Source organism: Rattus norvegicus, chromosome 8 (genome assembly GCF_021556685.1).
Source record: "Rattus norvegicus strain SHRSP/BbbUtx chromosome 8, alternate assembly SHRSP_T2T, whole genome shotgun sequence".
NCBI classification, from domain to species: domain Eukaryota; kingdom Metazoa; phylum Chordata; class Mammalia; order Rodentia; family Muridae; genus Rattus; species Rattus norvegicus.
The window spans coordinates 86,674,747-86,702,197 of record NC_141541.1 but is presented as its reverse complement, the minus strand read 5'-3'; the positions used below and the strand labels follow the sequence as shown (position 1 = coordinate 86,702,197).

The following is a 27,451-nucleotide window of genomic DNA, read 5'->3' as shown; positions in this document are numbered from 1 at the left end:
AAACCAGAAGCTGGAAAGAACCCAGATGCCCTTCAACAGAGGAATGGATACAGAAAATGTGGTACATCTACACAATGGAATATTGCTCAGCTATCAAAAACAATGACTTTATGAAATTTGTAGGCAAATGGTTGGAACTGGAAAACATCATCCTGAGTGAGGTAACCCAATCACAGAAAAACACATATGGTATGCACTCATTGATAAGTGGCTATTAGCCCAAATGCTTGAATTACCCTAGATGCCTAGAACAAATGAAACTCAAGACGGATGATCAAAATGTGAATGCTTCACTCCTTCTTTAAAAGGGGAACAAGAATACCCTTGGCAGGGAATAGAGAGGCAAAGATTAAAACAGACACAGAAGGAACACCCATTTAGAGCCTGCCCCACATGTGGCCCATACATATACAGCCATCCAATTAGACAAGATGGATGAAGCAAAGAAGTGCAGGCCGACAGGAGCCGGATGTAGATCGCTCCTGAGAGACACAGCCAGAATACAGCAAATACAGAGGCGAATGCCAGCAGCAAACCACTGAACTGAGAATAGGACCCCCGTTGAAGGAATCAGAGAAAGAACTGGAAGAGCTTGAAGGGGCTCGAGACCCCATATGTACAACAATGCCAAGCAACCAGAGCTTCCAGGGACTAAGCCACTACCTAAAGACTATACATGGACTGACCCTGGACTCTGACCTCATAGGTAGCAATGAATATCCTAGTAAGAGCACCAGTGGAAGGGGAAGCCCTTGGTCCTGCTAAGACTGAACCCCCAGTGAACTAGATTGTTGGGGGGAGGGTGGCAATGGGGGGAGGATGGGGAGGGGAACACCCATAAAGGAGGGGAGGGGGGATTAGGGGGATGTTTGCCCGGAAACCGGGAAAGGGAATAACACTCGAAATGTAAATAAGAAATACTCAAGTTAATAAAAAAAAATAAAAAAAAAACCTTTAGAAACAACAACAACAACAACAAACTAACCAAACAAAAATCCCCCAAATCAAAAAACCAAAATAAATCAAATAAAATGTGTGCAGAAGGAAATGTTAAAGTAACATCCAAGGCCAGAAGGACCTAAATGATCAGAACTTGGAATGGTGGAGCTTGGAACAGAGAGGAAACACGACCAGTAGAGAAAGACCGAGGAAGACTCTTCTGGAACTTTCACCCCAGAGGACAAATTCTTGCTAAGTCATTTTGCTGGCATCGATCCCCAACTGTTTTGGCTACAATCTTCTAGGATAACCCAGGATGTTTGATTATTTCTTTTGCTTGGCTTGGATGCCTGCTTTCCCATGAGTAACAACGCAGGCTGCCGTTGACTGGCCGAACTGACCGCAGCCATCTTTCCTACCCGTTTGCTTGAAGCATGCCACAGGTATCCCTCAGTGAGCAGCTTCGCAGCAAACTCATTCGGAAAACAGGAAGTCAGATTTAGAGCTTTTCTACAAGGAGGGCAGAGGTTTAGCTCCATGGCTGTGGTCTGTCTGAAGCATGAATCCCAGGACCAGCTTTGAGGCTCCTATCTTGGTGAGGTTACAGAGCAAGTTAAATTTTGTGTAGTCACATTACCCAGATGTATGTCCAGATAGAAGCGTCTTGTGTGGTTAGAGAAAAGTCTCTGAAGGAGCAGAGACAAGCCTTTTTTGTAAGAGCAGATAAACATCAGTAACGAGTAGCAGCACCTCAAAACGAGCCAACAGTTCCCACAGGGGAACACTCCATGGATGAATGGTTAGTACCGATTCTGACACACACACACACACACACACACACACACACACACACACACACACACACACACGGACTGCCAATGCTTTCCTCACTATTACAACTACGATGTACTCTACCCTAAGAATAAGCATGGTGTATGACAGTGTCTGCTGCTCAGAGGCTAACAGCCCAACTGGGAGCATAGAACATGAATTTAAAATGCATATAGTGTGGCTGGGCGTGGTGGTATGCATCGCATGGCTTTAATCCCAGCACTTGGTCGACAGATGCAGATGGGTCTCCAAGACTAAGGTAAGTATTCACAGTCACTTTCACAGCAGAGAAGGCTACTTTTGTTTATTTATTTTTTAATTTTATTTTATATGTATGCGTGTTGGGCCTGCTTGTATGTATGTACACCACATGTTTGCAAGTGCCTAAGAAGGCCAGAGAGGGCTGGTGGCAGTTCTGAGCCATCCCTGTATGTCTTAGGAAAGGAACCAAACTGGGTCCTCTACAAAAGCAGTGAGTATTCTTAACTTCTGAGCAATCTGTCTAGCCCTGAATACCTTTAATTAAGCTTAATGTTACAGACTCCCAGCAGACAAATGCCATTCTTCAAGTTCAAAGACTTGTAAAAAAATTATATTCAATTATTATTTTTCTTTTCTTTTTCTCCTCTCTCTCTCTCTCTCTCTCTCTCTCTCTCTCTCTCTCTCTCTCAGACAGGGTCTCTCTAGCTAATCCTGGCCATCCTAGAATGTGCTATGTTGACCAGGTTTTCCTCAAACTCACAAAGATCCACCTACCTTTTGAGTACTAGATTAAAAGTGTGTGGCACCATGCTCAACCCCTCTTCTTTTCTTCCTTCCTTCCTTTCTTTTCTTTTTCTTTTTCTTCTTCTTTTGAATTAGGATCTCACTGTAGGCTTGGCTGGCCTGGAGCTCCATATGTAGACCAGGTTGGCCCTGAATACAGAGATCCCCCTGTCTCGGCTTCCCAAGTGCTGGGATTACAGTCATGGCCCAGCACACCTGATAACATTTTTCACTTGTTACATACATACACTGACAATGTATGCAGTCTTCAGGCGTATGGAGTCTGAAAGAGTTAGTGCTTTGCCCTTTATGAACAAAGCTTACAGGCCCCCGCTGTAGACCCCAAACCCTACTCCATGTACTAGATGAGCTGATTTCATATCCTCCTGGGCTTCTCAAACAGGGTTGAATGAGAGGGACAACAATGGATGAAGCACTCCAGTGCACAGGAAAATAATTACGTATGGAAAACCCAAGTGGTCAGTCTGCCAGGGAAGACGTAAGAGATGAGCAAGGCAGTATGGAGAGAAGAGAAAAGAAAGAAAAGGGAACAAAAGCGAAGGTCAGGGCTGGGGTACAGCACTAGCTGAGTAGGCGTGAGATCCAGGGCTTGCCCATCAGTGGGGTGGGGGTGGGGAAGATCGGGAGGTTCTTTTTATCAGGCATGGTGAAGCCTGTGAACTGCAAGTGAGAAGCTGCAGGACTAAAGAGGATTTCTAGCTCAAGGGCAACCTGTGCTACACAGGCAGACCTTGTCTGAAAAAACAAGAAACAAAAAGAAAAAAAAAAAAAACAAAAACCCAAAACAAAAAAGGAAGGAAGGGAGGGAGGGAGGAAGGGAGGGAGGGAAGGAGGGAAGAAGGAAGGAAGGAAAGGGAAAATAACCTAACTAACCAAACAAAAATAGTGAAAACACATCCGTGCAATGCTGACAAAGCTCAGTGTTGGTCAAAGAATTCCATCGCACTCAACAGAGTCCATGTTGGTGCAAGGAAGTGCAAGAGGCACTGATATCTGGAAAAAACAAGCTTCAGGCAGATTGCCCTTTGCACCAGTAATCAGGAGTGACACCGTGGGGGCCAAGCTTCAGCAAATCAACAGTTACTGAAAGATGCTGGTTGAAGAATCCATTAATGACCAAGGCATTCTAGTAACAATATGTCCACTAGGTAACTTCCAGTCTTCCACGGCCAGGCACCAACTGTATGGTATCACTCCTCTGCTCTCACAGCAGTGGTGAGAAAATGCAATGGAACGACCAACGGCAACTGTAAATCTAGCCATACGAACAGCTATTCTAATCAGCCAGACAGAATCATTCTCTGATAAATTAATCAATACCTTAACCTCCCGAAGGTTCATGCATTCTTCCCAGGAGTAAAACTTTCTTTTCATTCTGAAAGAGAAGAAAAAGAATTAGCATGGTCATTCCAGGGGATAGGCAGAACATCATTTCTTTAAAAAGTCTTTATTCGGGGTTGGGGATTTAGCTCAGTGGTAGAGCGCTTGCCTAGGAAGCGCAAGGCCCTGGGTTCGGTCCCCAGCTCCAAAAAAAAGAACCAAAAAAAAAAAAGTCTTTATTCAGGGCTGGAGAGGTGGCTTAGCATTAAGGGAGTGTTGCATGCTCTTGCAGAGAACCTTCAATCAGTGGTATGGCTACCTGCATAGCCAGCACCCCCATCAGGCAGCTCAAACTGCCTGCAATTCCAGCTCCAGGGGATGCAAATGTTCTTTTCTGGCCTCTGTGGGTACACACACACAAAGAAAGTATTAACTTTTTTATTCTGAACCTAACCAATGATGGTTAGAAGTAGACCCTTTCCCTGTCCAGCTGTTAATAATGCTGTAGTTTTGAGCCACACTTTGACTGCAGCCTCAGAAGAGCCCCTGGACCAGATAGCTCAGCTGAGGTGTGCTGGCCCACAGACATTGAGATATAAGATAGGTACGTTGTTCGAATTCACAAGCCTGAAGGAAACTGCTATATAGCCACAGGGAAGTAATGCCACGGGTCTGAACTGTGGCTACAAGAACCAAGCACAAGGGGATACAGAACAGCAGACACCAAATAACCACACATTTCCTGGAAAATGAAGTTTATTAACTTTACCCCTCCCTCATCAGAAGTCTTATGGCTCCTTTATAACGTTAGAATCTTGCCTAATTCTTTTTTTTTTTTTTCTTTTTTTCAGAGCTGGGGACCGAACCCAGGGCCTTGTGCTTGCTAGGCAAGCGCTCTACCACTGAGCTAAATCCCCAACCCCTCTTCTTTAGAAACGTTTCAAAGACATGGAATGGACAGGACGGAGTTGGAACCACCTTGATAGGCAGAGCTGACTGAATTGGCAAGAGTCAAGTATAAACTTACTTTTTAATGGCAATTAGTTCTCCAGATTCAATGCTTCTCCCCAGCAGGACAGAACCATAGGTCCCATCCCCAAGCTGTTTGATCGTTGTGTATCTATTCATGGTGCGCCTGCTCTGTCGGGACACTCATCTCAGGGCCGAGGCGGTTCAGTCCTGCAATGGTAGCAGGCCTCCCCGGACTGTAACCAGATTTTTCGATGGCAGCACCAGCACAAAGTATTCAACAGAACGTGATTATCTCCCAAATACATATTTTCAAAGATCAGTCTTCTGCCTGCGGGGAAGCATGGATGGTTAGGACAAATGGTAATGAACATTTCGAATTTGGAACTGTAACCACCAGACTGTCACTTACTCATTTAAATAAAGTTTTATTGGGATAAAGCATGTTTACACTTGCTGGTTATCTCTAGCCACAACAACAGAACTAAGTATTTCTGAGTACTGTATAGTCTACAGAGTTTATGCTCTAGAGTCACAGAAAAAGCCATCAACGCCTGGCCTGCGTGTTCTCTTTCAAATGCAAATAAGTGTCTTTATGAAGCCAGAGGTCGCATGCTTGGAAAGCAATGCGATGAGTTATCTCCAGGTCAGGGCTTGTCTGGAAAAACTGCATAACTGTGGTGTATGAGGGCTGCTGAACTAGGGGTACCTGTGCTAAGTGTGTTCTCTGCACATCAACTACAGTTAGTGTAAACATACGCAATCCAGAGGAAGCCGTACCACACTGCAGAAAGAAAACTGACATGCGCATCATGAACTACTTGTAGTTCATCAACAGTATATTTTTTTTCTAGATGATCAGAAGCTAAACAAACAATGAACCATCCAAGGCCTGTGTGTGTGTGTGTGTGTGTGTGTGTGTGTGTGTGTGTGTACACATATATATGTGTATATATGTATATATGTGTATATATATGTTATGTAGCAACTACCCATGTATTTTTTTAATAAATCCTTGATATTTTAAAAATTTAAATAATTGAGAGTCATTTAGTCTGCCTAAAATAAAGAAGCTTTGTCATTCAGGTGACTGCAATGTTCTCAGGCAAACATTCATAACATAACAAAAAGAATAAAGGTGTATTATGACTGCTAAACTAATAAAGGTTCAAATGATAGAAAACGACTGAAGGATGTGATTTTTCTGCACATAACTTTCTTTTTTTTTAAGATTTATTTATTTTATGTGTGTGAGTATGCTGTCGCTGTCTTCAGACACACCAGAAGAGGGCATCGGATCCCATTACAGATGGTTGTGAGCCACCATGTGGTTGCTGGGAATTGAACCCAGGACCTCTGGAAGAGCTCTTAACCGCTGAGTCATCTCTCCAGCCCCTGCACATAACTTTCGTCTATGCAGCTGCCCCCTCCAAATGAATTCCAGTCAATAAATGTAAATGAAAGAGGGAAAGAGGGAATGGGCTGTTAGGTGAATACCACAGTAAGACTTGCAGGAGGCAAGACCCACTGACATGAAAAAGAGGTGGCTGGGTGAAACAGGACATTCGTATAATCTCAAAGTATAATGGTTGACTTCTTGGGAAGAGATAGCTATACAGGAAGAAATCTAGGGAAAATGACAACAAAAAATAAAACCCAAATGCCCTGGTAGTGGCACAGTCAAGAGTGAGAACCAGATGGATCTCTGTGAGTTAGAGGCCAGTCTATTCCTGGTTCGTCTGCTCTGTCGGGACACTCCCTGGTATACACAGGGAGTTCCAGACCAGCAAGGGCTATGCAATGAGACCCAATCTCAAAACAAAACAAAACGAACCCTCCAAATATCCTTGTTGTAAAAGGTGAGTTCAACCTCCTCACCAAGGAGATGTGATTTATAAATTCCAGGTATGATGCAATAAGAAAGACACGACACCAAGCCAGTGCCTTGAAACGCAGACTACGGTGTGTTCTCTTAAACATGCAGAACTGCAGGGAGTGCAACCACGAGGAAACGGCTCGCAGAACCCAAGTGAGGGGTACAGGATTTTCTAGGAACAACTGGGTAGTAAAAAGTGCCAAGAGCATCATAAAAGACAAGAGCAGACAGAGAAACCGTCAGGTTAGCGGCGACTCAGGAGCTATGACAACTACATTGGACATGGGATCCAAGACAGGAGCCTCAGAAAAGGATGATGGCAGTGGAGACTAGATGAAATGCAACCACAGTCTGTGGTTTAGTCGGTGACAATGTTACACACGCGCACAGTAATTCTCGGGTCTTGATCTCAGCTCTATGGTTACTTACATGGAGACTAGGTGCAGTTTCCAGTACTACACTAATGCTTGTAAACCGTCTGTGTCTGAGATAAACTCCAAATGAAAGGCAACAATAAAGATTAAGCCTAGGCCATGTTCTTGTAAAAGCTGTGCCCATCCTTGAGAACTGTGGCAGCAACCCTGACTTCCCTGCTCTTTATCACACAGAAGAGAGAGCGGCAGGGCCTAGCTCAGCCCCCTCAGGCTCAGCTCCGTCCTTCCCCCTGGGGCGACATTTGGTTTCTTCTTGACCTTCAGGATCAGGTTCCCCACAGCTTCTTTGTGCTTTCTCTACAGTGATGTATTCTACTGCAATGATAAATATTCATAAAGCACATAAATATTAATAAATGTTTATAGATATAGGCCCGTCTTTCAAAGGAGGGCTTAGCCATGTTAGGAATGAGTGAGGGTGGTGGTATTTCAAGTGGGCGCAGGGTACCGGGTGTTTGGAGGGAACGAGGGTGGGGTGAGTTGGCTTGGCTTCCAGTTGGGACGATTCCAGTTGTGCTCAGGAGGAAAAGTCTTTAAAGAAACTGAGTCACAGAGGAAAGCCAGGCATCTTGTATGACAAAAAGGAATGGGGGCAACACAGGAACAGCAATAAAAGCAGAGGGTCTAATCGGGGATAGAGGAGGGAAGTGGGTAACCTAAAGCATAATTACAGAGTTTTGTTCTGGAGGACCTCAGGTGTGTGTGTGTGTGTATGTGTGTGTGTGTGTGTGCGCGCACATGTGTGCATGTGTGTGCATGTACATGCGAGTGCATGTGTGTCTGTGTCTGTGTGTGTGCATGTATGTGTATATGTAGTGTGTTCATGTGAGTGCACTGACCCACGCATGCACATGTGCACATGTGAAGACCAGAGGTCAGCGTGGGCTTTCTTCCTCTATGGCTCTCTGCCTTATTTGAGGCAGGGTCTCTCACTAAGCCTGCAGCCCAATGTTTTGTCTAGACTGACTATGTAGTGAGTCCCCACGATCCGTCTGCACCTCTCCCTTCCCCAGCTCTGGGATTCAGCTATATGTACACCCAGGCTTTTTATATGGGTCCAAACTGAAGTCTTCAGGCTTGCACAGCAAACACTCTACTACACTGAGCCAACATCTCCTCAGCTGCCAGATCCCATGTTTCTAAATATAGGCTTTGACTGGATTCTACACTGAAAGGAAGGAAGGAAGGAAGGAAGGAAGGAAGGAAGGAAGGAAGGAAGAAAGGGAGCTATATAAAAAGACATCATCCAGTCAATGGATATCAGATAAATGGAAGCAAATGAGATAAATACTGTATCTGTCTTAAATTTGTTGATGCCTATATTGTAGCTCAAGAGTAGCACTCGTGGGTTGGGGATTTAGCTCAGTGGTAGAGCGCTTGCCTAGCATGCGCAAGGCCCTGAGTTTGGTCCCCAGCTCCGAAAAAAAGAAAAAAAAAAAAAGAGTAGCACTCGTGTTACTGGAACACACACCCGGAAAGATTAGTGATAAGGACAGGACAATGTGATTTAAGCTGCATATGGGGTTATGTCCTGATAAAGCCACTATAAGTTGAAGATATTCTGAGTCGAAAATGTATTTGGTATTCCAAATGCCACCTCTCAGCCTAGCTCACCTTCCCCACGCTCAACACACAGCTGGCACTTTACCCAGCATTAAATAGCGTCTGCGCACGCAGGTGTGCATTTCTGTAGCCACGATGGGGTGGAAACACAAAATACAGTTATCACAGCAATGGCCTCTGTAGGGATCAGCTGTTCACCCCCGGATGGGATGGCAGGTCTGAGGAGCTGCGGCTTGCTCTGCTACTCAACATCAAGAGAGTATGGTCCCACATCACCCAAGGCTGGGAAAAGATCAAAACTGAGAATTCAAAGTATAGTTCCTATGGAATGCAGCCTAAAGCTGAAACACTGTAATTAAGCCACTGTAGAGCTGACCATCGTCAAGATTTTGTGTGTGTGCATGCATGTGCGGGTCTGAGGCAAATAGGATAAAACATTGATGGGGAAAATCAGGGTGAGGGGTGTGCTGTGTTCAGATCTGTGTTCTGAGCTGTGTCCTCACCCCACTCCCATTCCTAACTACAAGTTTAACTCCCCAGGTGATTGCACTTGGAAATCAAGCCTGGAAAGAGGTTGACTGGGTAAAAGATGAGATTCAAAGGGTAGGGCCCTGATATGACAAGTTTAGTGTCTTGTCCCCTTTGCCCCACCTCTGCCATGTGAAGGCCATCTGTGAGCAATCTCCAGATTGGGAAGCGATCTCTCACTTGCAGAAATCCAAATCCATTAGAACCTCAGCCTTAAGGCTTCCTGATCCCAGAGCTGGGAGAAATAAAAATCCTCTGCAGAAGGTGGCCACCCCTCCACAGCTTGCTGCACTGGTCAGAGGATGGGGTACTCCCCCTGCAGTCTGTCTGAAAATCTGACATTACTACAGCTTGAAAGTTTAAATGCTTCTACTCAAAACAGTTGGAGGAGGGGATCTTTTTAAAAGGCGCACAGAACACACTGAACAATTTGCCTTCATTTAAAAAATACGAATACACATTCACTTAACGGGACCGTCCCAGAACTCCGTCATTCAAGTGGGTTCTCCCATGGATGAGCGTCCTACCATGGACTGTTTGCATCCAGGTGTCAACCTGACTCGAAGATCATCTGGCCACTGCCCAAGAGACGGCAGCAGTCTTGCATCTGACCTCTTCACCACATCTACCCTCATGAGTTTACAGTGTGCATATGTCCTATGGCACATGCGATTTCTTTTGTAGTGTATCGAGAGTCCCAAGCCACCGCTGTAATGTTATCTTCCAGATACCAAACAGACAAACAAAACAACTGACTGGAACTCTGATTTGTCAAGAATCACCTAATGAACTATATCATTTGTTTTTAAATGTTATTTTTATTTTGTGTCTTTGCGTGTGTTATGTACATGGAAGGGCATGATGGCGGGGTCGGGGGCAGGTGTGTCACGGCATGAGTGTGGAGGTCAGAGGACAAATTTGTGGAGTCAGTTCTTTTACCTTTATGTAGGTTCTGGGGATCAGAGTCAGATCACCAGGCTTATGCTGCAAGTGCCTTGAGCTGATGAGCCATCCGACCATCACCATAAACATACATTTATTTGTTTGTGTTGCTCCTGACATCTGTTCTCCTTAAATAATGGTAAGCTGTTGCTTTTAATATTAGGGGTCTGTTATGACCAGGTTGCATTTTTTCCTAGTTCATTAAGTATTTTTCTTCCTGTCTAGCCAACCTTGCATATTTCTATTTAAGCTAATCTTGACATGTTTAGTGTTCTGAAGAAAACATGCCATGCAAGTGTGTATGCACATAAAGTTAATAATCGAGTGCCACTCAGCTCCCTGCAGCCTAACTGCACAGCTCCTCCAGGACCCCGTTTCCGTCCGTAATAATCTCCGGCACTCGAGTCAGGATCCTCACACCCTTCCCCCTCCTGGATGAACCATGTTGACTAAAGCTTAGCAGTGACTCTTACAGTGGGGTGTGTGTGGGCGCTTGCTTCCCTTCTTGCTATGGCCTTAGCCTAGCAATTATCAACAAAAGTCTTTGCTTTGCAGCTAATACACCACTGTCTCCTTCTCCACTTAAAGTGGATAATTGTGACAAGGCTTTCCCGGATTATTAAGAAAACTACTTATGAATGAAGCACTTTAATGAAATTAAGACGCGCTGAATCATTTAACACACAATTACCCTAACAATTCCCCCTTGTTACAATTTGTTGTTATTATCAGGAAATGAGAACCAACTATTTTGGCAAGATCTGACTGTCACCGTGTCACGGCAGCAGCCTTGTGTGCTGTATGTCAAGTCATTTCTCAGTAATTTCCCAGCAGGTAGGACTAGTGCTTCTGTACCTGCCGATGCCATGGTCAATTCTAGTCATCTTGCTGAGAGGTTAAACATGTAAGCTTTGGGGGTATACGTTAAGTGTAAAGAAAGTACTTTCCTCTGAAATAACCCACAGTTGACACACACATACAGAAAATGTGTGTACAAGGCAGTACAAGGATGCTGACAAGACAGGACTATTACACAGATGGGGAGAAAGGGATTGCATGTAGAGAAAGCTACACACACGGGAAAGCTTGATAGGAATAATACTTTGCTGTGTTTAGAAGGAAAGAAAGCCTAGGGACCTACTGGCTGAACTTTAGAATTACCCGGAGAGCCTCAAACATCCTGATACACCGCCGCTCCTGAGGGGCAGGCTGAGTGGGAATCAGCTTTGATCATTTTGAAAGCTCTCCAGGGAGGACTGGGGTACAGAGAAGGCAAGGGCAGAGGAGGCAAAAACCACCTCAGATGGGGCCCAATTGTATATCATAGAGGAGTTTTAATCTTGCAGAGAGAAACCTCCAGAGTCTTGCAGAGAAACAGAAGAGGGAGAATCCTCTGGAGATTGAATAGTTGTTAGAGCAGAAAAAGCAAAGGCAGAGAAACTAGCCAGGGCCACTGCCATGACCAAGGGACTAATGATGGAGGGCCAGACAAAGGCAGTTGACCTGACTTAATCAGAAACGGGAGCAGACACAGGTTGGGATGTGGAACACGTGATTACGTTATCTGGGCAATGGAAGGGCAATGGAAGGGCAATGGAAGGGGATGTTTTTTTTTTTTACAAGTTTACTACCTGGGGTACTGAATTAAAACCATACAGAACACGTCTCATCTAAGGGTGTAGCTCAGTGCTACAGCATGTGCCGACTTGCTCAAGGCCTGGGCTTGATCTTTAAAGAATTGCAAACCAACCAGCCAGCCAGCCAGCCAACCAACCAGACTATCTCTAAAACAAAACAATCCCTGAACCCCCAGCACACGCGCACTAGGCAGTTACAAACAGCTCTAAAGGCCCCACTTTCCTCCTGAAGGCAGTGCGTTAGCGGAGCCTGATTTAGAATGCTCAGACCGAGTGGACGAGCTTCGAGACTTCATGGCATGTCATTCACAGAAAACACAACAGGAATGGTGTCCACTGGACTGTGCAACATGGCAACACGAGGCCTCAACCAAGCCGAGCTGCTATTCATGTCTAAATGCCAAACTTTAAAGAGACATTAAAGAACATAGTGAGGGCCCTCGAAGAGAACACAGAATGCTGGAGGTGAAGGAGGCTGGGGGGGGGGATGTGATTTTTTTCCGAGTATGCAAAGTGATATTAGAGAAAAGATTAGTCACTCCTGACATTAGGACCACTCCGCTCAGGGAGCCGTTAGTCAAAAGCTGTTAGCACCAGGCAGGAAGTCAACGTAAAGTCAACTCTGAGCACACTCAAGCAAGGAGAGGTTAAGTATGTCTGAGACCAGTGTTGTTCGGTTATTTATTATTTTTGTGGTCCAGAGATGATGGACTCGCGTCCTAAGTTGAAAGCAGAGAAGGGATGCTCCATTGCTCTGGGACACCACAGGGTGATGGACAATGCAAAGAAGAAAGGATACTCTGCCGGGGCCGTCGAGCCCACGCAGCAGCAATATTTGCTTACAGACCCTGATCTGATTCCAGACCAGCAGATTCAGGCCTTGAAGCCACCCCCTCTAGCCTCGGCATAAATTAGAGTCCAGCAGAGATACAGCGCTTCCTACTGAAAACTATTTAGAGATGAGGCTGTGGCACCAGCACACGATACCGAAAGGGAAGTGAGTGGGTGAGGGCAGAGGAGGGCTGTAAGGAGGAGTAAGACCGGTGACAGGGATGTAGTCTGAGTTTCTGCCTTCAGATTGGTTGTATAAAGCTGTACTAGCTGGAGCACATGGAGTCCTCTGTATCCGGAGGACATCAACTGCAAAGACGAGAGTCTCATCTGTTAAGGATAAACAGAAAGATGTAGGCCTAGCCCTGCTTGCCATCGGCAGGGCTGCCGTATCCTCCCTGAACGTATCTGCCTTTGGTTTCTGGCTGGATGACGTCGTAAATGCCCTTGATACTGAACTCACTATTCTACCAAGAGGAGCTAAAAGCAGTCCAGCTATAGCAGGTGAAGGTTATACTGACAGGAAGGCGAAAAACTGCCTTTCATAATCAGCACGGGTACTGGGGAACAATATTTGGCACAAACACCTTAAGAAGAGAAATTATATATTTTACTTCATAGTTTCAGATGTTTTGACCCACGGTTGCCTGGCTCGGTTGTTTGGGGCCTGTGGGAAGGCAGAACACTGTGACCAAAAGGATGGGTCATCAGGCTTGTCCAACCTCTGACACTGTGAAACAATAGTGTTTATGAAAGCTCACACCCAATAAATGCATGATCGTGTTCCAAAAAACAAAACGTAAAAATGTCTCCTAATGTTTGAAGTTTATGATTTGTGTTGGGAGGTATTCGCCGTTTTCCTCTGCCTGTGTCCTTTAGCCAAAGGGTGACCACGCTCATTAAGAGCAAAGCGGTGCTCATGGCTGACAGGAAGTAGAAAGAGACATGGTGGGCCTAGGACAAGATAGGTTGTAGAGGGCACGATCTCAGTGATCTACTCCCTCCAACTAGGACCAACCCCCAGAGGTTCCCGCCACCATCCAATGCTGCTGTCCAATCAGGAATCCACTGGGTAGGTCAGAGTCCTCAGGATCCAACCAGCCCTCAATGGTTGTATCCACCAGCTGGGAACCAAGCCTTCAGCCATGAGTGCTTCATTTCTAAGCCATACGGCCATAAAGACGGAGCAGGCTATAGTCACAGTCATGTACAAGAGGGCACTGTGCACTTGCCTCAGCTTGCTTCCACCATGTGTCTCCATTTTGAAAGAATGCATGCTATAAATACAGTATAAAGACACCATAAAAATTAACCAGAATTTACTGTGGTATCACTCAGAAATCTCGGGAGCACTAGCTGGCCAAAACAGAGGCATCCCCTCTTCATCCCAGAGTATTTTTATGTGCAGTTTCCCTTGGGCCTTTAAGATCCCTGTATGGGGGCTAGGAATGTAGTTCCATTGGTAGAGTGCTTTTCCAAGCTTGAACTGGGTTCAGCCCTCAGGATGGCCTAACCTGAGCGCCGTGGTACTTGCCTGTCATCCTGTTACTACTAATGTAAGGCAGGGGGATCTGACAGTCCAAGGTCATCCTTGGCCACAAGAGTTTGAAACTAGGCTGAAATACACGAGACTCTGTTTCAAAACAACGAAAGGTAACCACAAAACTACTTAGTATCTAACTGTATGGAGTTCAGGTTCCAATTCTTGGTCTGCTCTCTCTCACATTTACCCATGATTCACTGGGACTGCAGTCTAACAGCAGAGTTGTTGAGTTCCTTACAATTTGGTCAAAAGGCCAACTATTATGTTTTTCTACAGTTGTGAGGTTATCCATGTTTGTGCATTCACATTTGTGATACACAATACAGATGGATATTACATTGATTACTCGTGCCTTGTTACAAGGCACCTGACTAAAGCAAGTTGGTGGGGGAAGGCTCCAAGTTAAGAACTGCCTCCTCTTTCCTAGGTCAACTCACATGTCCGTTTTAGACCTCTTGTCCTGTCCCATGGATGGGCACAGCTAAGGATCTCTGCTCATGATATCATCACAGCCTGTCCCCACCTATACCAGCCCCTGCTACATGGTGAGTGACCCAGTGGACGGTTCTCTGCAGAGATGCAGCCCCCACGTCTCTGTTCTTTGTGCCTTCATGATGCACACTCTTTTTGCACACAGCAGGTTCTCAAAGGCTGGCCCAAATGTGAAGTTTAGACCTCGCTATTTATTTTCTGTACCTCCCTGGGTACAGAAACCTCTCTGTGCGTCTCTCTCTTCTAGGACAAGACAAAGATCAGGGGCTCGTTTGAGCTTTCCGGAAGCAGTTTGAAGTTCTGAGGCAGAGGAAGAGTGGACACCACAGAGCTGTTGGAGCTTCAGGCCTCTTAGGCCCCTCCATGCTGTTCCAGGAGTCTTTTGTGTTTGGGCAATGCTCTATCTAAACAGAGAAAGGCTTTCTTTCAAAGAATTCTAGCAAATGTTTGAAATGAATGTTACCGTTTTCCTAGCGAGGTGAAACTGGTGAAGACCTTCCTGTGCCCTGCCCCAGTTCCCTCTCCTCAGCTTCATAGGACATCCGCTCATGACCAGGCTCTCCCATCAGACACCCTGTTCATTCACAGCCTAGAAAACAGGCCGGGGACAGCAGAATTGCAGTACAGTCTTTATTTTGGAACATTAATGGTTCACAATTAACATATATGTATATGGGTGTATGTATGTATATGTGTATGTTTGTGTAGGTGTGTGTGTATATATATGTATGTGTATGTGTGATATGTATATGTACACACACACACACACATACACACACACACACACACACACACACACACGTGCAAACTGGGGATTTCTCTGCTGAGGTTGAACCAAACAAAGCCACTCAGACTTTCCAGATGCCCAGGGAGAGCTTCTGACTCTTGGCCTCGGTGGTTTTCCAAGACCCTTTTGCTTATGGGAGTCTGCTTATGTACAACCTCCTGACACCCTTCTCATGCCACTCCTGAAAATTACAGGTTTCTAATTACTTTCTGTATCCTTATTCAAATGTGTAACAACATTATGAGAGCAACTTTATAAGCTACCTAAAAACAGCAAATGTCTTTTATATGTCCCTCTCCAGGTATTCTTCCCCTGTATACACTTTAGCAAACAAATCTCATATGCATTTTGTCTCTTAGACGACTACTAGTTCCTGAATTAGGAATAGCAGCTATGAGCTGCAGTGATGGCTCAGAGGTTAAGAGCACTGGCTGCTCTTCCAGAGGTCCTGAGTTCAATTCCCAGCAACCACATGGTGGCTCACAATCATCTGGATGCCCTCTTCTGGTGTCTGAGGACAGCTACAGTGTACTCACATACATGAAATAAATAATTCTTAAAAAAAAGTGTGTATGGGGGAACAGTGGCTATCTTCTTTACATAGAACTTGGTTTGTCTGTATCACGACAAAGGAGTGCATTAAATATGTTATCTGCTGGGCCTTCTTCTACATTCCAGGAACTGTTTCATGATCTTAACCCTGATCTCAGTGATTTTTTTCATTGCTGATAAAACCTCACTAAAGCAACGTAAGCAATCCTTAGCGGAGGAAGTGTCCCTTTAGACTCAGTTTTAAGGTGCATTACCAAGGCAGGCCAGTCATGACGGAAGGAGGCTGGTCACGTGGCACCTCGGTGGGAAGCAGGGAGAGAGGGGTGCCAGTTCTCAGCATTTTTCATGTTCACTGGGTCTGGGGCCCCAGCCTTGGGATGGTACCACCCACATCCAGGGTGGTCTCCCCGGTAAGTTTTTCTGGAAATGCAGACACGTCTAGTGGTATGTCAGATTGGAATTACAACGGGTTTAACTTATGATGGTGGTAACTCAGTTTACCATGCTTCCCTAAAATGCACCAAGGATAAAATAGTGGCTTAGTATGGAAATAAAAATAGAGCAGGGACCATTGAATGTTTTCTGCAGAAGGAACAGTTAACCACTTAAGGCTCCAGGGGTTACACATCTCCATAACAATTGCTCACCTCTGCAGAGGAAAGGGGCACAGATATCACACAAACAAATGACACAGCCGGCCACCGGCCACTACAGCTTTAGTCAGAGGCCAGGACCTGGCCCCAGGTAGATCTCCACAGATCTTGTTTTCTTTTCCTTTGGTTTCATCTGAAATCATTCTCTGATAAACTTACATATAAAGAAAATCCAAGAGGACAAAAGCATTAACTATCATTTTTGTGAACTACAAATCTAGGAAGAAGCACGGTACTTTGGAATATCTGTATCTAGGTGGTATTTGAATATACTTTAAACATAGACAATAGCTCACAGGCAGAGTTAGAGGGTAATTTCACAGAGAATATTTATTATGTCTGCATTTCAACCACAATCTCTTACAGAATCAGGCGTGAAAGTCATGAATGTCTGGTTGTGGGACTGTTGGTGTCACGTTGGAACTTAAAAAGTTTCACATTTCAAACTTTGTTGTTCCGGTTAGAGATGGTAAGTAGGTATAACTCTTCATCTTAGTTCCAGAAAATTACACGTTTACTGTACTTTTTTAAGTTTTAGATTCATTTACCTTATGCGTATGACTGTTTCAACTGCATGTGGATCACAAGGAATCATATATTTCTTGATCATATTAAAACATATTTTATATGTATGGGTGTTTTGCCTGCATATAGACCTGTGTGTCATGTGTGTACTGTGCCCATGGAGGCCATAAGAGAACGTCAGGTACCCTAGGACTTTAGCTATGAATAACTCTGAACCACTGTATGGGTGCTAGGAATTGAACCTGGGTCCTCTGAAAGAAACAAGAGCTCCTGACTGCAGAGCCATCCCTTGTGCTGGTGAGAGTCACACTTTAGTGTGGCCTCTATGGCCACCATAGTCGCAGCACTTTACCCTGGTTTATGCTATACCCATGTTACATAAAAACTACTTTTGATAATATTCGTTTAAAAAATGTGTGTTTCCGCTGGGTATGATAATCCCAGAACTTAAGAGGTAGAGGCAGGGGGATCACTATGAGCTTGAGCTCGGTCTAGGCGACATGACAAGTACCAGGATAGAATAAAGAATGAGGCTGTCTCAAAATAAATAAATAAAAGAGAAAAACTTTAAAGGTGTGTTCCTCACATACCACAGGGGAAAGGACTGAATGAAGTATGAGGCACAACCATGGCCATTCCATCTTCAAACTGAGGGTGACAAGCTGGGAATCTAGGAAAATACTGAAAGTATGAAAATATATACCTGGAAGCTAACAAGTATAGATTTAAATGCTACGTTCAGTTGGATCTTAATTCCAAGTGATGGACCAACCTGCCTCCATCTTGGGATCGAAAGCCATCGTATAGTAAAGAGAAACTAGACACCTTCCTGTTTATGATTAAACCTTTTTCTCAACATTGTGCTATGCCCCACTGTAACCTTAGTTACAAATCGTCCTGTGCTGTCTGTTCCAGGAATCAGCTACCAGGTCCTTATTTCAAAGTTATTACGCCCACCTTGCCACCCTGCCTTTGTTTTAGGAGGTTGTTATGCCCACCTTGCTATGTGCTGCTTCTGTAACCCCACCTATTTGTTTGCCACATCCTCCATTTGGAAAACTCCCTCCGTTGAGCTATAAAAACCTGTACCTTGTTGTGTCCAATGCCGACCTCTCGAATCCCACATCAGGGGTAGGCAGTTCATGTATAAAGAAAACTTGCTTTAATTAAATTAATTTGTCTGTGATAATTTGGGTTGGTGGTCTTTCTCTTCCCATCTTTGGGATTAACACAAGGAAACTGGGAATTCTTCTTTCTGTACGTAAACTTGAAGACCATCCAACACCAAGAGGTCAGAAGACCCCATTAACAAGCATCGAATCTTTATCACCCTCAGAGTGGCACACTTTTAAACGTGAAAATGTAAACAGCCTTTCGTCTACCGAAGGTGCATCAAATGCTCCCACAGACCTCAGTAAAGGCTTATGAGTATTTCCCTAGTCCTGAACCCACAGTTAACTTCACAAAACAACCCAGAATATGGATACAGTGAGTCCACGAATTACGCTTCCCAGGAAGAGTTCATCTTTTCAAGTGTGGAAGACACTCCAGTAACTTCATAAGGAAATTAGGAATGTAAGCCTTCAGCTTGGGCTGAACACTGCCCTGAACTGTCGAATAGGGCCGAGTTCCTCTTATTGGCTGGCTTCTCAGGGTAAGCAGAAGTGCCAGAATTACCATCTCTGAGAATCTGACCTGCTTCGTTTACTTCCTGGGCTTCAAGGAAAGGCAGCTGCATTTTCTTCTTCCCACAACATTTCCCCAGGGTGGTAATGCACTTTGCACCAGAAATTATTTGCTTCGCCAAAGTCTTTTTACAAAATGGGTTTTTGGGAGTTTCTGTTAGGGGGTTTTTGGTCACTCTATAGCCCAGGCTGGCCTGGAACTTCTTATGTACTCTAGGTTGATCCTAAACATGCTGATCTCCATGCCTCAGCTTCCTGAGTGTTGATATTATAGGTGTGAGTCACCGTACCTGGCCAGAGCATGTGTATTTTGATAAGAAAGTTAGAGCTGTAGTCCAAAGGTGCGCACTAGTGTAAGTTAGGACAAGTCACACTATTATTTCAGAAGAATGTGTCTAATTCATCCAGCACATACTATCGTGGTATCAAACCATCTATAAACACTGAAGTCCACGGTCAGAGTCTGACACTAGTGACAGGCCTCTTTCTGGATGCCATGCCTAGGCTAGGTGTGGTATCTTACATCTGAAATGCCCGCACTCAAGAGGCTATGGCAACGCTATCTTGGAGCAGCTGAACCACCAAGATCCCGACTTTAAAAAAGAATGCCATAGAGCCAGGTGTGGGGGAGCATGCCTTTCACCTCAGTCCTCAGCAGGCAGAGCTCTGTGAATTCAAGGCTAGTCTGGCTCATAACAAGTTTCAGGGCTATACAATGAGACCCTACCTCAAAAAAATTAACTAACTAACTAACTAACTATACTTAATTGTAAAAAGTGCTATGGCCTTCAAAGAATGCTAATGAAGAGTGGACAGTCTAGTGAGATACTGCCCCTCAGTAGCCTAGAGTCACCTAGAAGGGAGTTTCAACTGAAGGATTGCCTAGATTGGTCTGTGGGAGACTGTCTGAATTGTTGGTGTAGGAAGGCCCAGTCCACCGCGGTTCGCACCACACCCTGAGCAGGTGATGTGTAAGAAAGGTAACTGAGCATGAGCTAGGAGCCAGCCAGTAGCATTCCTGCAAGGTTGGCTTAAACTCTCTGCCTGGCTCCCGTCTGTGATGGAAAGTAAACTGTAAGATAGAACTAACCTTCCCTACCTTCCCTTTGGTCAATGTGCTCCACCACAGCAGCAGAGATGAGACTACAGCGGTCATTATACCCGAATTCTGTCCAGAAGCCAACGGCAGGTAAGTAGTCTTGCATAGATGCACACAGTCAATGCCAGGAGTGATGGTTCACAGTTTCAATCCCAACACGTGGGAGGCTGAGGCAGGAAGATCACTGCAAGCCTATAGCCAGTCTGGGCTGCAGAGCAAGCCTCCCCCTTGGTTAGGGTTTCATTGTTGTGAAGAGATACCGTGACCACTGCAACTCTTCTAAAGGACACGTTTAATTGGGGCTGGCTTACAGTTCAGAGGTTCAGTCCGTTATCATCATGGTGGCACGCAGGCAGACACGGTGCTGGAGAGGTAACTCAGAGTTCTACAGTAGAAAGAGTGACACTGGGCCTGGCTTGAGCTTCTGAAACCTCAAAGCCCAGTGATACACTTCCTCCATCAAGGTCACACCTACTCCAACAAGACCACACTTCTTAACAGTGTCACTCCCTATGAGCCTATGAGGGGCATCTTCATTCAAACTACCAATCTCAAAAACCAAACCAAATAAATATAAATAGATAAAAATATATAGTCATATATCTTTCATAAGTATCTGAATGCATTGGGTAGGTATATCTTTAACTTGACAAGGTCCCACAAAATGAAGTAGAAGAGGTTGCTGATTTTTTTTTTTTAAGGCAGAAATGTTCCTGGCAAGGTTCAGAAGGAAAAACAGTAACGGATCCCAGAAGCAGAACAGCAGCCAGGAAAACTGTGAGCTCCAGCACTGTCAGTTAGGGCAAGAGTCACTGCGTAGTCAGCCTGGTTCTCCTCCAGGCTCCACTACAAACGTACCAAGTGCAGGCCACTTGCTTAGGACTCTGCCCGTAGCTGTAAAGGGATAAGCATACCGTGGTCGGCCATGACTGAGTAGGCACTGTAGACCATATTCACACTACAACTGGCTTTAAGGGGAGAGTAATTGCTGGAAGGATCCGACACAGTCGTGGGACTGAAACGTAACGGTCAAGCCCAACCACAATTCTGCCTCACTCTCAAACCACAAGGACATATTGCCATCCATAAAATATGGTTCTTGGCCTCAAGAGACTTAAAATAACCTAAGCCAATTAGGGAATAGTATAACAACAGGCTGGTGAAGAAATATTTCAAGACTTTTAGGAAAAAGATGGGAGATGAGTAACGCCAATGACAAAAAGACTCGCAGGTCTTGGGAACTGAAAAAGTATTAGCTGTGCAAGTCTAAGGACCTGAGTTATATCCCCAGCACCCACACAAGCCAAAGTCGGGCACAGTCTCACCTGGAACCTAAGGGAACCAGTGAGACACTGTTTCCAAATGTAAGGCAGTCACCGAGGAAGACAACCAGTGTTGACCTCTGGCCATTCCCATGGACACATGCAAGCACATGCACCTACATACACACATGTATGTATTTACAAATACACAAAAGGACTTCCTCCCCCAGCGATAGGGACTGTTAGCACAGGGGAATGTGGAAGATAAAGAGAGGTTCTAAAGAGAGTAAGATGATCGAGACAATTGGGGGAGTCTGGCCCCCATGGTAAGACATTAAGTGCAAAGAATTAGATGTGAAGGATGAGGTCCATTAGGAATGGCCTTGAAAAATCAGATGGATTAGTGTGGAACTGACATAATAGATGAGCCATGGCCACATGGCCAGGAGGTACCGCAAAAAGTGACCGTGTGAAAAACTTAAGACAGGCTACAGACGAAGAGAACAGAGAGGGTAAACATCCCGGGAGGGCTTACTAAGGAGGCTGGTGACAAGGTGGTTCCAAATGTTTCAGGCTGTAGGAAGGGAAGGGCAAGAACTAGATTAGATGCAAAAGGAAGTCTATACGAACACATTCCAAAGGTCTTGGTGACTCACTGATATAAAGGACAAAGGGAAAATGACTAAAGATAATTCAAATGCTTGAGAATTGAAACAATCTCCAGCTTATTAGGAACCTTAAAAAAAAAAGCTGTGAGGGAAAAACAGGACAGAACAGGGAGCCTGTGAGAAGGGCTTTGACAGAGCGAGTGAACGGTCAGCAAGTAAGACTCCATTTTCCTGATGGCCAACTCCTTACTTCTCCTGAGAACAATTATGCATGGCATACAGGGAGGAAATTTCAGGAGGAGAAATGATTCCTTTGTGACTCGTATAAATGCTCAGTCCCCTTGGCGTGGATGCCCACTCAGGCGGGCTTCATGGACCCTACAGTACACTCCTCCATTATGGGAAACTGGTTGGTCTCATTAAGAATTGAAGCTGCCCTCTTCTCACTCAGTTACCAGTGTGACTGAAGAAAGGGATAAGGCAGAGCCGAAAGCAAAGAGCAGAAAAGTGGGGGGGGGGGCGTGCTGCTGGGAGGCTGCATTTTGGAGGCAGGGGCTACACGGATGTCATCTTAAATTAAAAACTTCCAGCACTGCCCTGGGTTCTACTCTGACTTACAGTGTTCTCCAAGTCTAGGTTCTTCGAGGGCCTTAGAGAATCTACCAGATTGTTCAGAAACTATTTCAGATGTGCATATTCATGCATACATTAGCTACTGTAACAGTTATGCAGTCAAGGCACACATCTTGCAAATAATTTATATGTCGACTATACTGATTTAAAGCTCTTTAAAATTTCATCTGAAGCAAGGACACCATTCATTATTGAGACACGCCCCAGACTCACCAGGAAATGGGTGAAATGAAAACTGCTAACTATCAAACTCCTCTCATTACAAAGACAACTGGGCTCAAAATTATAAAACAAACAAACAAAAAAACGGCGTTGATAGCTCAGATCAATCAGGTGGGCAAAATCCAGGGTGGAATCTCCTCAGACTTAGTAAAAGCTATTCCTTAGTAATAAGTGGAAGCGAATACATTCCTCTGCAGAAAGATGCATTAATTTTACCTCCGGTACAAGCCATAAATGCTACTGTCAAACTTTTAAAAGGTTAACAATAAAAAAATAAACGTTGTTCTGAAAAAAAAATCTTTCAGCATCTGGTTGGTGTGAAAAGAAAGAAATCGGAGTAAAAGGAAATCTGGGGTAAAATGGTTGCGAGCAAGTGTGTTGCTCAGACCGGGGTGGGATTAACAAGGGCCTAGTTAGGCAAATGATAATCTCAAGTCGTCAGCACCCACCCACCCACAAGAGGTTTCAAGTCGGCCAGGGTGCTCTGCTTCTTCAGACTGAAAGGTAAACACACCCATCAAGAGCCTCAGGCTCGGGAGTTCTCTCGGCAAAGAAGACCCACAGGACCGCGGCGGGTCCACCGAGAAACCGCAGTCCCTAGCCTTCTTGGCCGTGAGTTCGCTCGGGTCAGCCGGTACCGCCCAGCACCCAGCGACAGGTCACGTTGTAGCCCTCCAGCCCCAGCCCCACTTACTGGCGGCGATCACAGCCGGGCGGCGCGTGCACCCGAGCGGGCCCGGCAGGCAAGGGCAGTGGGATCCGAGCGGGCGAACCCGGCAAGTCCACACCCGGCAGCGCGTGGCATCCAGCAGGAACCCGCCGCTCCGCGGCCTCCGGCAGCAAAACAAACAAAAGGCGGAGTGGCTCCTAGTGGGGACGACCAGCCGCTTTCCCTGGAAAAGCTGCCCTGCAGCTCCCCTCGCTGGCCCCGCGCAGCCCTACACCACGGCCATCTCCCGGATGCTCGGCAGAGGGCGGCGCTGAGCTCCTGGGTTGCACCGAGCCCACTCCGGAGCTGCAGACTTGCCACTGTCAGGATGGTTGACCCCAGTACACCCAAAGAAGGGAAGCCCTGCTAAAAAAACGTTTCCTGCTTGAATGTAAATCAATGCGATTGAATTGCACATTCGCAATGCTTTAAGAGAGCACATTTTGATGTCTGTATTTAAGCACAGTAGAAAAACGATTTCAACATTATTGCAACTTTAGGTTTGAAAGACTGATTGGGTAGCTTCCCACGTGGGAAACCAAGGAGATGCAACATGCACACTCCTTTCTATGCGGTGGTAGGAAATCTAACACTGTTTGCACAGGTTCTCAACCCCTCTCTGGGCATTTAAACGTGGCCTAAGACCATCAGAAAACACAGACATTTACATTATGATTCATAACAGGAGCAAAATTATAGTTACGAAGTAGCAACAAAAATAATTTTAAGGCTGGCGATTACAAGAACATGAGGAACTGTATTAGGAAGGTAGAGAACCACTGGAGCAAACTCACACCATAAATTATATTGTAGAACCTGAGTAGGGCTTTAATCACAGCACTTGAGAAGCGGAGGCAGGTGGATCGATATGAGGTCTGGGACAGCCTGGTCTACATAGAGAGTTCTAGGATACCCAGAACTATGTAATGAGACCATGTCTCAAACCTCCCCAAAATAAGTAAGTAATTAAATAAGTAAATAAATAAATACATAAATCATATTGTGGGCTTCACCTTAAATCTTTTTAAGGAATAGCTCTGAAGCATTTTGAAAAAACCAAATTACCACTAAGCCTCTGGACTCTGTGGTCCCACAGGGTGGTACCCTAGAAGGTTAGCAAAAACAAACTGCCCCACACCAGGAGTTCCTGGGGCAGATGCTGCTGGTTTGGAGACTCACACCTTCCTACATTACACTATTTTGGCCAATAAATCAGTAACTCTTTATACTGGGTATTTTGGAGTTTAACTCTCCACAATCACGCTTGGCAAAGTCAGTGGTACACACCTACAGCCCCCACAGCGGAAGCAGAAGAGCCAGGGACACTCGGCCAACAGCTCAGGAGAGCCGGCCTTACCAAGGTGATCAAGCGATTCCCAGCTCCTCACTCTATTGTTTTCCCTTCCTCTATTTGCTTCTGAATCCTGAGGACTGAAGGCCGTTTTCCTCGGCCCCTGAATCTACCAAAGCTCTGATCTCACCGTCTCTCTGTTTGCTCCACTGTTGAAGAAACGTACAAGATAGTCAAGTTCCCTTAGGCTTCTGCCAGCCCTCACCCATCTCCTTGTTTTCCTAGATGACAGCTAGCCCACATGACAAATGGGAGTCACAAATCATCACTAGTGAACACGAGATAAGGAGCCTAAAAAGTCATTCAATGCTGGTAAAAAGGCAGCTTTTAAAGTAACTAAAATGATTATGTTTTAGTCAAACTTAACAGTTCAAGCCAGTCTGCCTTGCAAACAGAGGGACTGTCTTTGTCTACTTTTGGCAGAAGTCCACTGGGTTACTAAGTAGCTTAGATTACTAGTTCCGACCCTTGGGAAATTATGACCCAGTAAATACAGGTTGAGACGATAAACAACAGTGATGAAGGCTATTGGTTATGATGGAGTCCATCTAGAGTGCAAGTAAGCAGCAGTGAATTGTAGCTGTGCTTTAATTAAACAGGCTTGTCACTATGAAGCAAACAGGGTTTCAATAAAGTAGGTACTGATCTTATCTTCACAAATATTTATTTTATTAAGTTTTACTACTTCATTAACTTGTTAGACTAATAGAAAAACGTGTGTTCACTGGCCAGCCTATTGTCCTTAACCATTCAACCCTTTCAATGAAATTGACTAGTTCTAAAACTGTGTAAAATCATTCTTCATCTGAAAACTGATGTTTACGACTCATTTTTGTTTTATGTGCATTGGTGGTTTAACTGCATGTAACTCAAGTGGCATGAAAGTTATAGGGAAAATCAACTGCTTTCTGATTGGCTCTGAGACCTGCTCTAACCTTGTCCAAAGTCCATGACCCTATCTATAGAGGAAATATGATATAGGCCCCATGTAGGAAGCCCATGACTGCCGTTTTATTAAGGATGTTGTTAAACTGCTTTCTAAGTCTCTGTTTATACGGGAGATTAGTGCTGTTTTCAACCTTCATCAGAGAAGCTTCCTCTACAGTGGGCAGCAGTTCATGTAGAGTCATAACTGGTCAAAAGGATGGTGTCTAGGGGCGGAGGAACGGGTTCTTATTCTTGGCTGATTAAAGAATTAAGACACAGGGAGCTGGAGAGATGGCTTGGCTGTCAAGAACACTTAAGTGCTCTTGCAGGGGTTCCAGGTAAGGTTCCCAGAATCTATGTGAAATGGCTCACAATCACCTGTGACTCCGGTTGCAGGTGATCCAATGCCTTCTGGCCGTTTTGGGTACACTCGCACTCACGGTGGCACATACACTTACACAGGTGTACACACACAGAAATAAACGTAAGTCTTTTAAGGAGAGGAATTAAAAGGCAGATAAGAAATCTCGGGGAGTCTATGTAGAGCCATCATACGATTCTGAAGAAACACAAGCCTCCTCCTGGGGTTCTTAGTCTCATTAATAAAAGAATTTAAACTTGGACACAAATGGAATCTCAAGAACTAGGAAAACTCTAGGACTGGAGAGTGGGAAAACCGGAAACTGCCAGGAAGAAGATAGAGGCAAAGGAGCAGGCATGGAACAGGACCAGAAGGGTAACTTCAGAGAACAAAGAAGCTCAAAGCATTAGTTAGGGAGTGTAAAAGTATTCTTGGGCTCTAGCTAGAAAATATTTACCTGGGTCTGCCTGAACACATCATGGTGGCTTCTAGGGAATGCCACCCTAAATTCTGGGAAGGAAAATTACATTATCATAAACTGATTCCTAGGGTGATCCCATAGCCAAGTTCCTGATCTATCCACACTAGATTCATCTATAAGGGAGGAGACAACACAGTCTCCACTAGCGGTGGAGTCCATTATTTACAAAACCAGCGGAGGACAGGTTCCTGAGTGCTCAGCCCTAAATGGGACATCTATATCCACGTCCCAGTCCCTAGCTCCGGGAACATTAAAGAAGTCGGGGTGGAGAGAATGTAAGAGCCCAAGGGTGGGAAAGAGTGCTCTGAGAGGCTGTCTTCTGGGCATGTCGCGACAGGTGTATTCATCAAACCATTGCAATTATGATTATTTCTACAAAATCAAGCCCAAAAGTTGAGGTAATATTCCAGCATTAACTGAACTCGGTGGGTTACAAACTAAATAAACAACATACACAGGATTTGCAATTTCTTACTGTAATCAAGTTGTACCCCTTCCCTTTTACCTCCATGTCTTTGCCGAAGACGTACTTCATTTCTGAGCTCCAGAATAAAGTAGCACAATAAAATTGTAAATTCTGTTTAGTCGGGTGAATGTAGCTTCCTGGTTGTTACATTCTAACACTTAACAGAAACTCAATAAATGTTGTCTAAATGTCAGAGGCTGGGAAGCCCGTAAGTTTTGCTAGCATATGCCTGCAGGTGAAAAAGTTCTAAAATGTGCAACCCAAGTGTCTTCTATTGACGTGGAATCGGATGTTTGGACTGTAAGAAGTGGCACCGGGTTGGGGGTGGGTGGGTGTTAAGTTCCGGCCGAACGTGGAACAGTCGACTACAGATCCCAGAGTGCCTTGTAGAGTCGTCCCCTTCTGGAGTCGGGTTTCAGGCCTTGGAAAGGCACGTCCT

At 45.0% G+C, this 27,451-nt stretch overlaps 2 protein-coding genes and 1 long non-coding RNA gene across 4 annotated transcripts in view; 1 reads left to right on the top strand and 2 right to left on the bottom strand.

The window, feature by feature from the left end:
* Positions 1-6,024, top strand: part of LOC148004261 (uncharacterized) — a 7,074-nt gene extending 1,050 nt beyond the window's left edge. The window contains exon 3 of the long non-coding RNA XR_015627914.1: positions 4,728-6,024. This is a non-coding gene — a long non-coding RNA (uncharacterized LOC148004261). The remainder of the gene's footprint in view (positions 1-4,727) is intronic.
* Cilk1 (ciliogenesis associated kinase 1) overlaps positions 1-23,535 on the bottom strand; it is a 55,348-nt gene extending 31,813 nt beyond the window's left edge. Inside the window, exons 1-3 of one of the 2 annotated variants that reach the window (NM_138886.1) lie at positions 23,412-23,535; positions 4,904-5,176; positions 3,877-3,931 (exon numbers count right to left, since the gene is read on the bottom strand). In NM_138886.1, the coding sequence (NP_620241.1) occupies positions 3,877-3,931; positions 4,904-5,004 (156 nt within the window). In that variant the 5' untranslated portion in view covers positions 5,005-5,176; positions 23,412-23,535. Of the gene's footprint in view, positions 1-3,876; positions 3,932-4,903; positions 5,177-23,411 lie in introns of those variants that run through there. The other variant, XM_087563936.1, reaches the window with a different exon arrangement.
* On the bottom strand, positions 4,904-27,324 carry LOC148004260 (uncharacterized). The gene is made up of 2 exons (XM_087564169.1): positions 27,052-27,324; positions 4,904-5,176 (listed from the first exon to the last, which is right to left on the bottom strand). Exon 2 carries the CDS (start codon positions 5,151-5,153, stop codon positions 5,034-5,036), a length of 120 nt encoding a protein of 39 aa, XP_087420295.1. The 5' UTR covers positions 5,154-5,176; positions 27,052-27,324; the 3' UTR covers positions 4,904-5,033.
* Positions 27,325-27,451: the final 127 nt, after the last annotated feature.

Bases quoted from the DNA above. Each gene is read 5' to 3' on its own strand.
- LOC148004260 (XM_087564169.1), bottom strand. From the start codon at position 5,153: ATGTATTTGGGAGATAATCACGTTCTGTTGAATACTTTGTGCTGGTGC.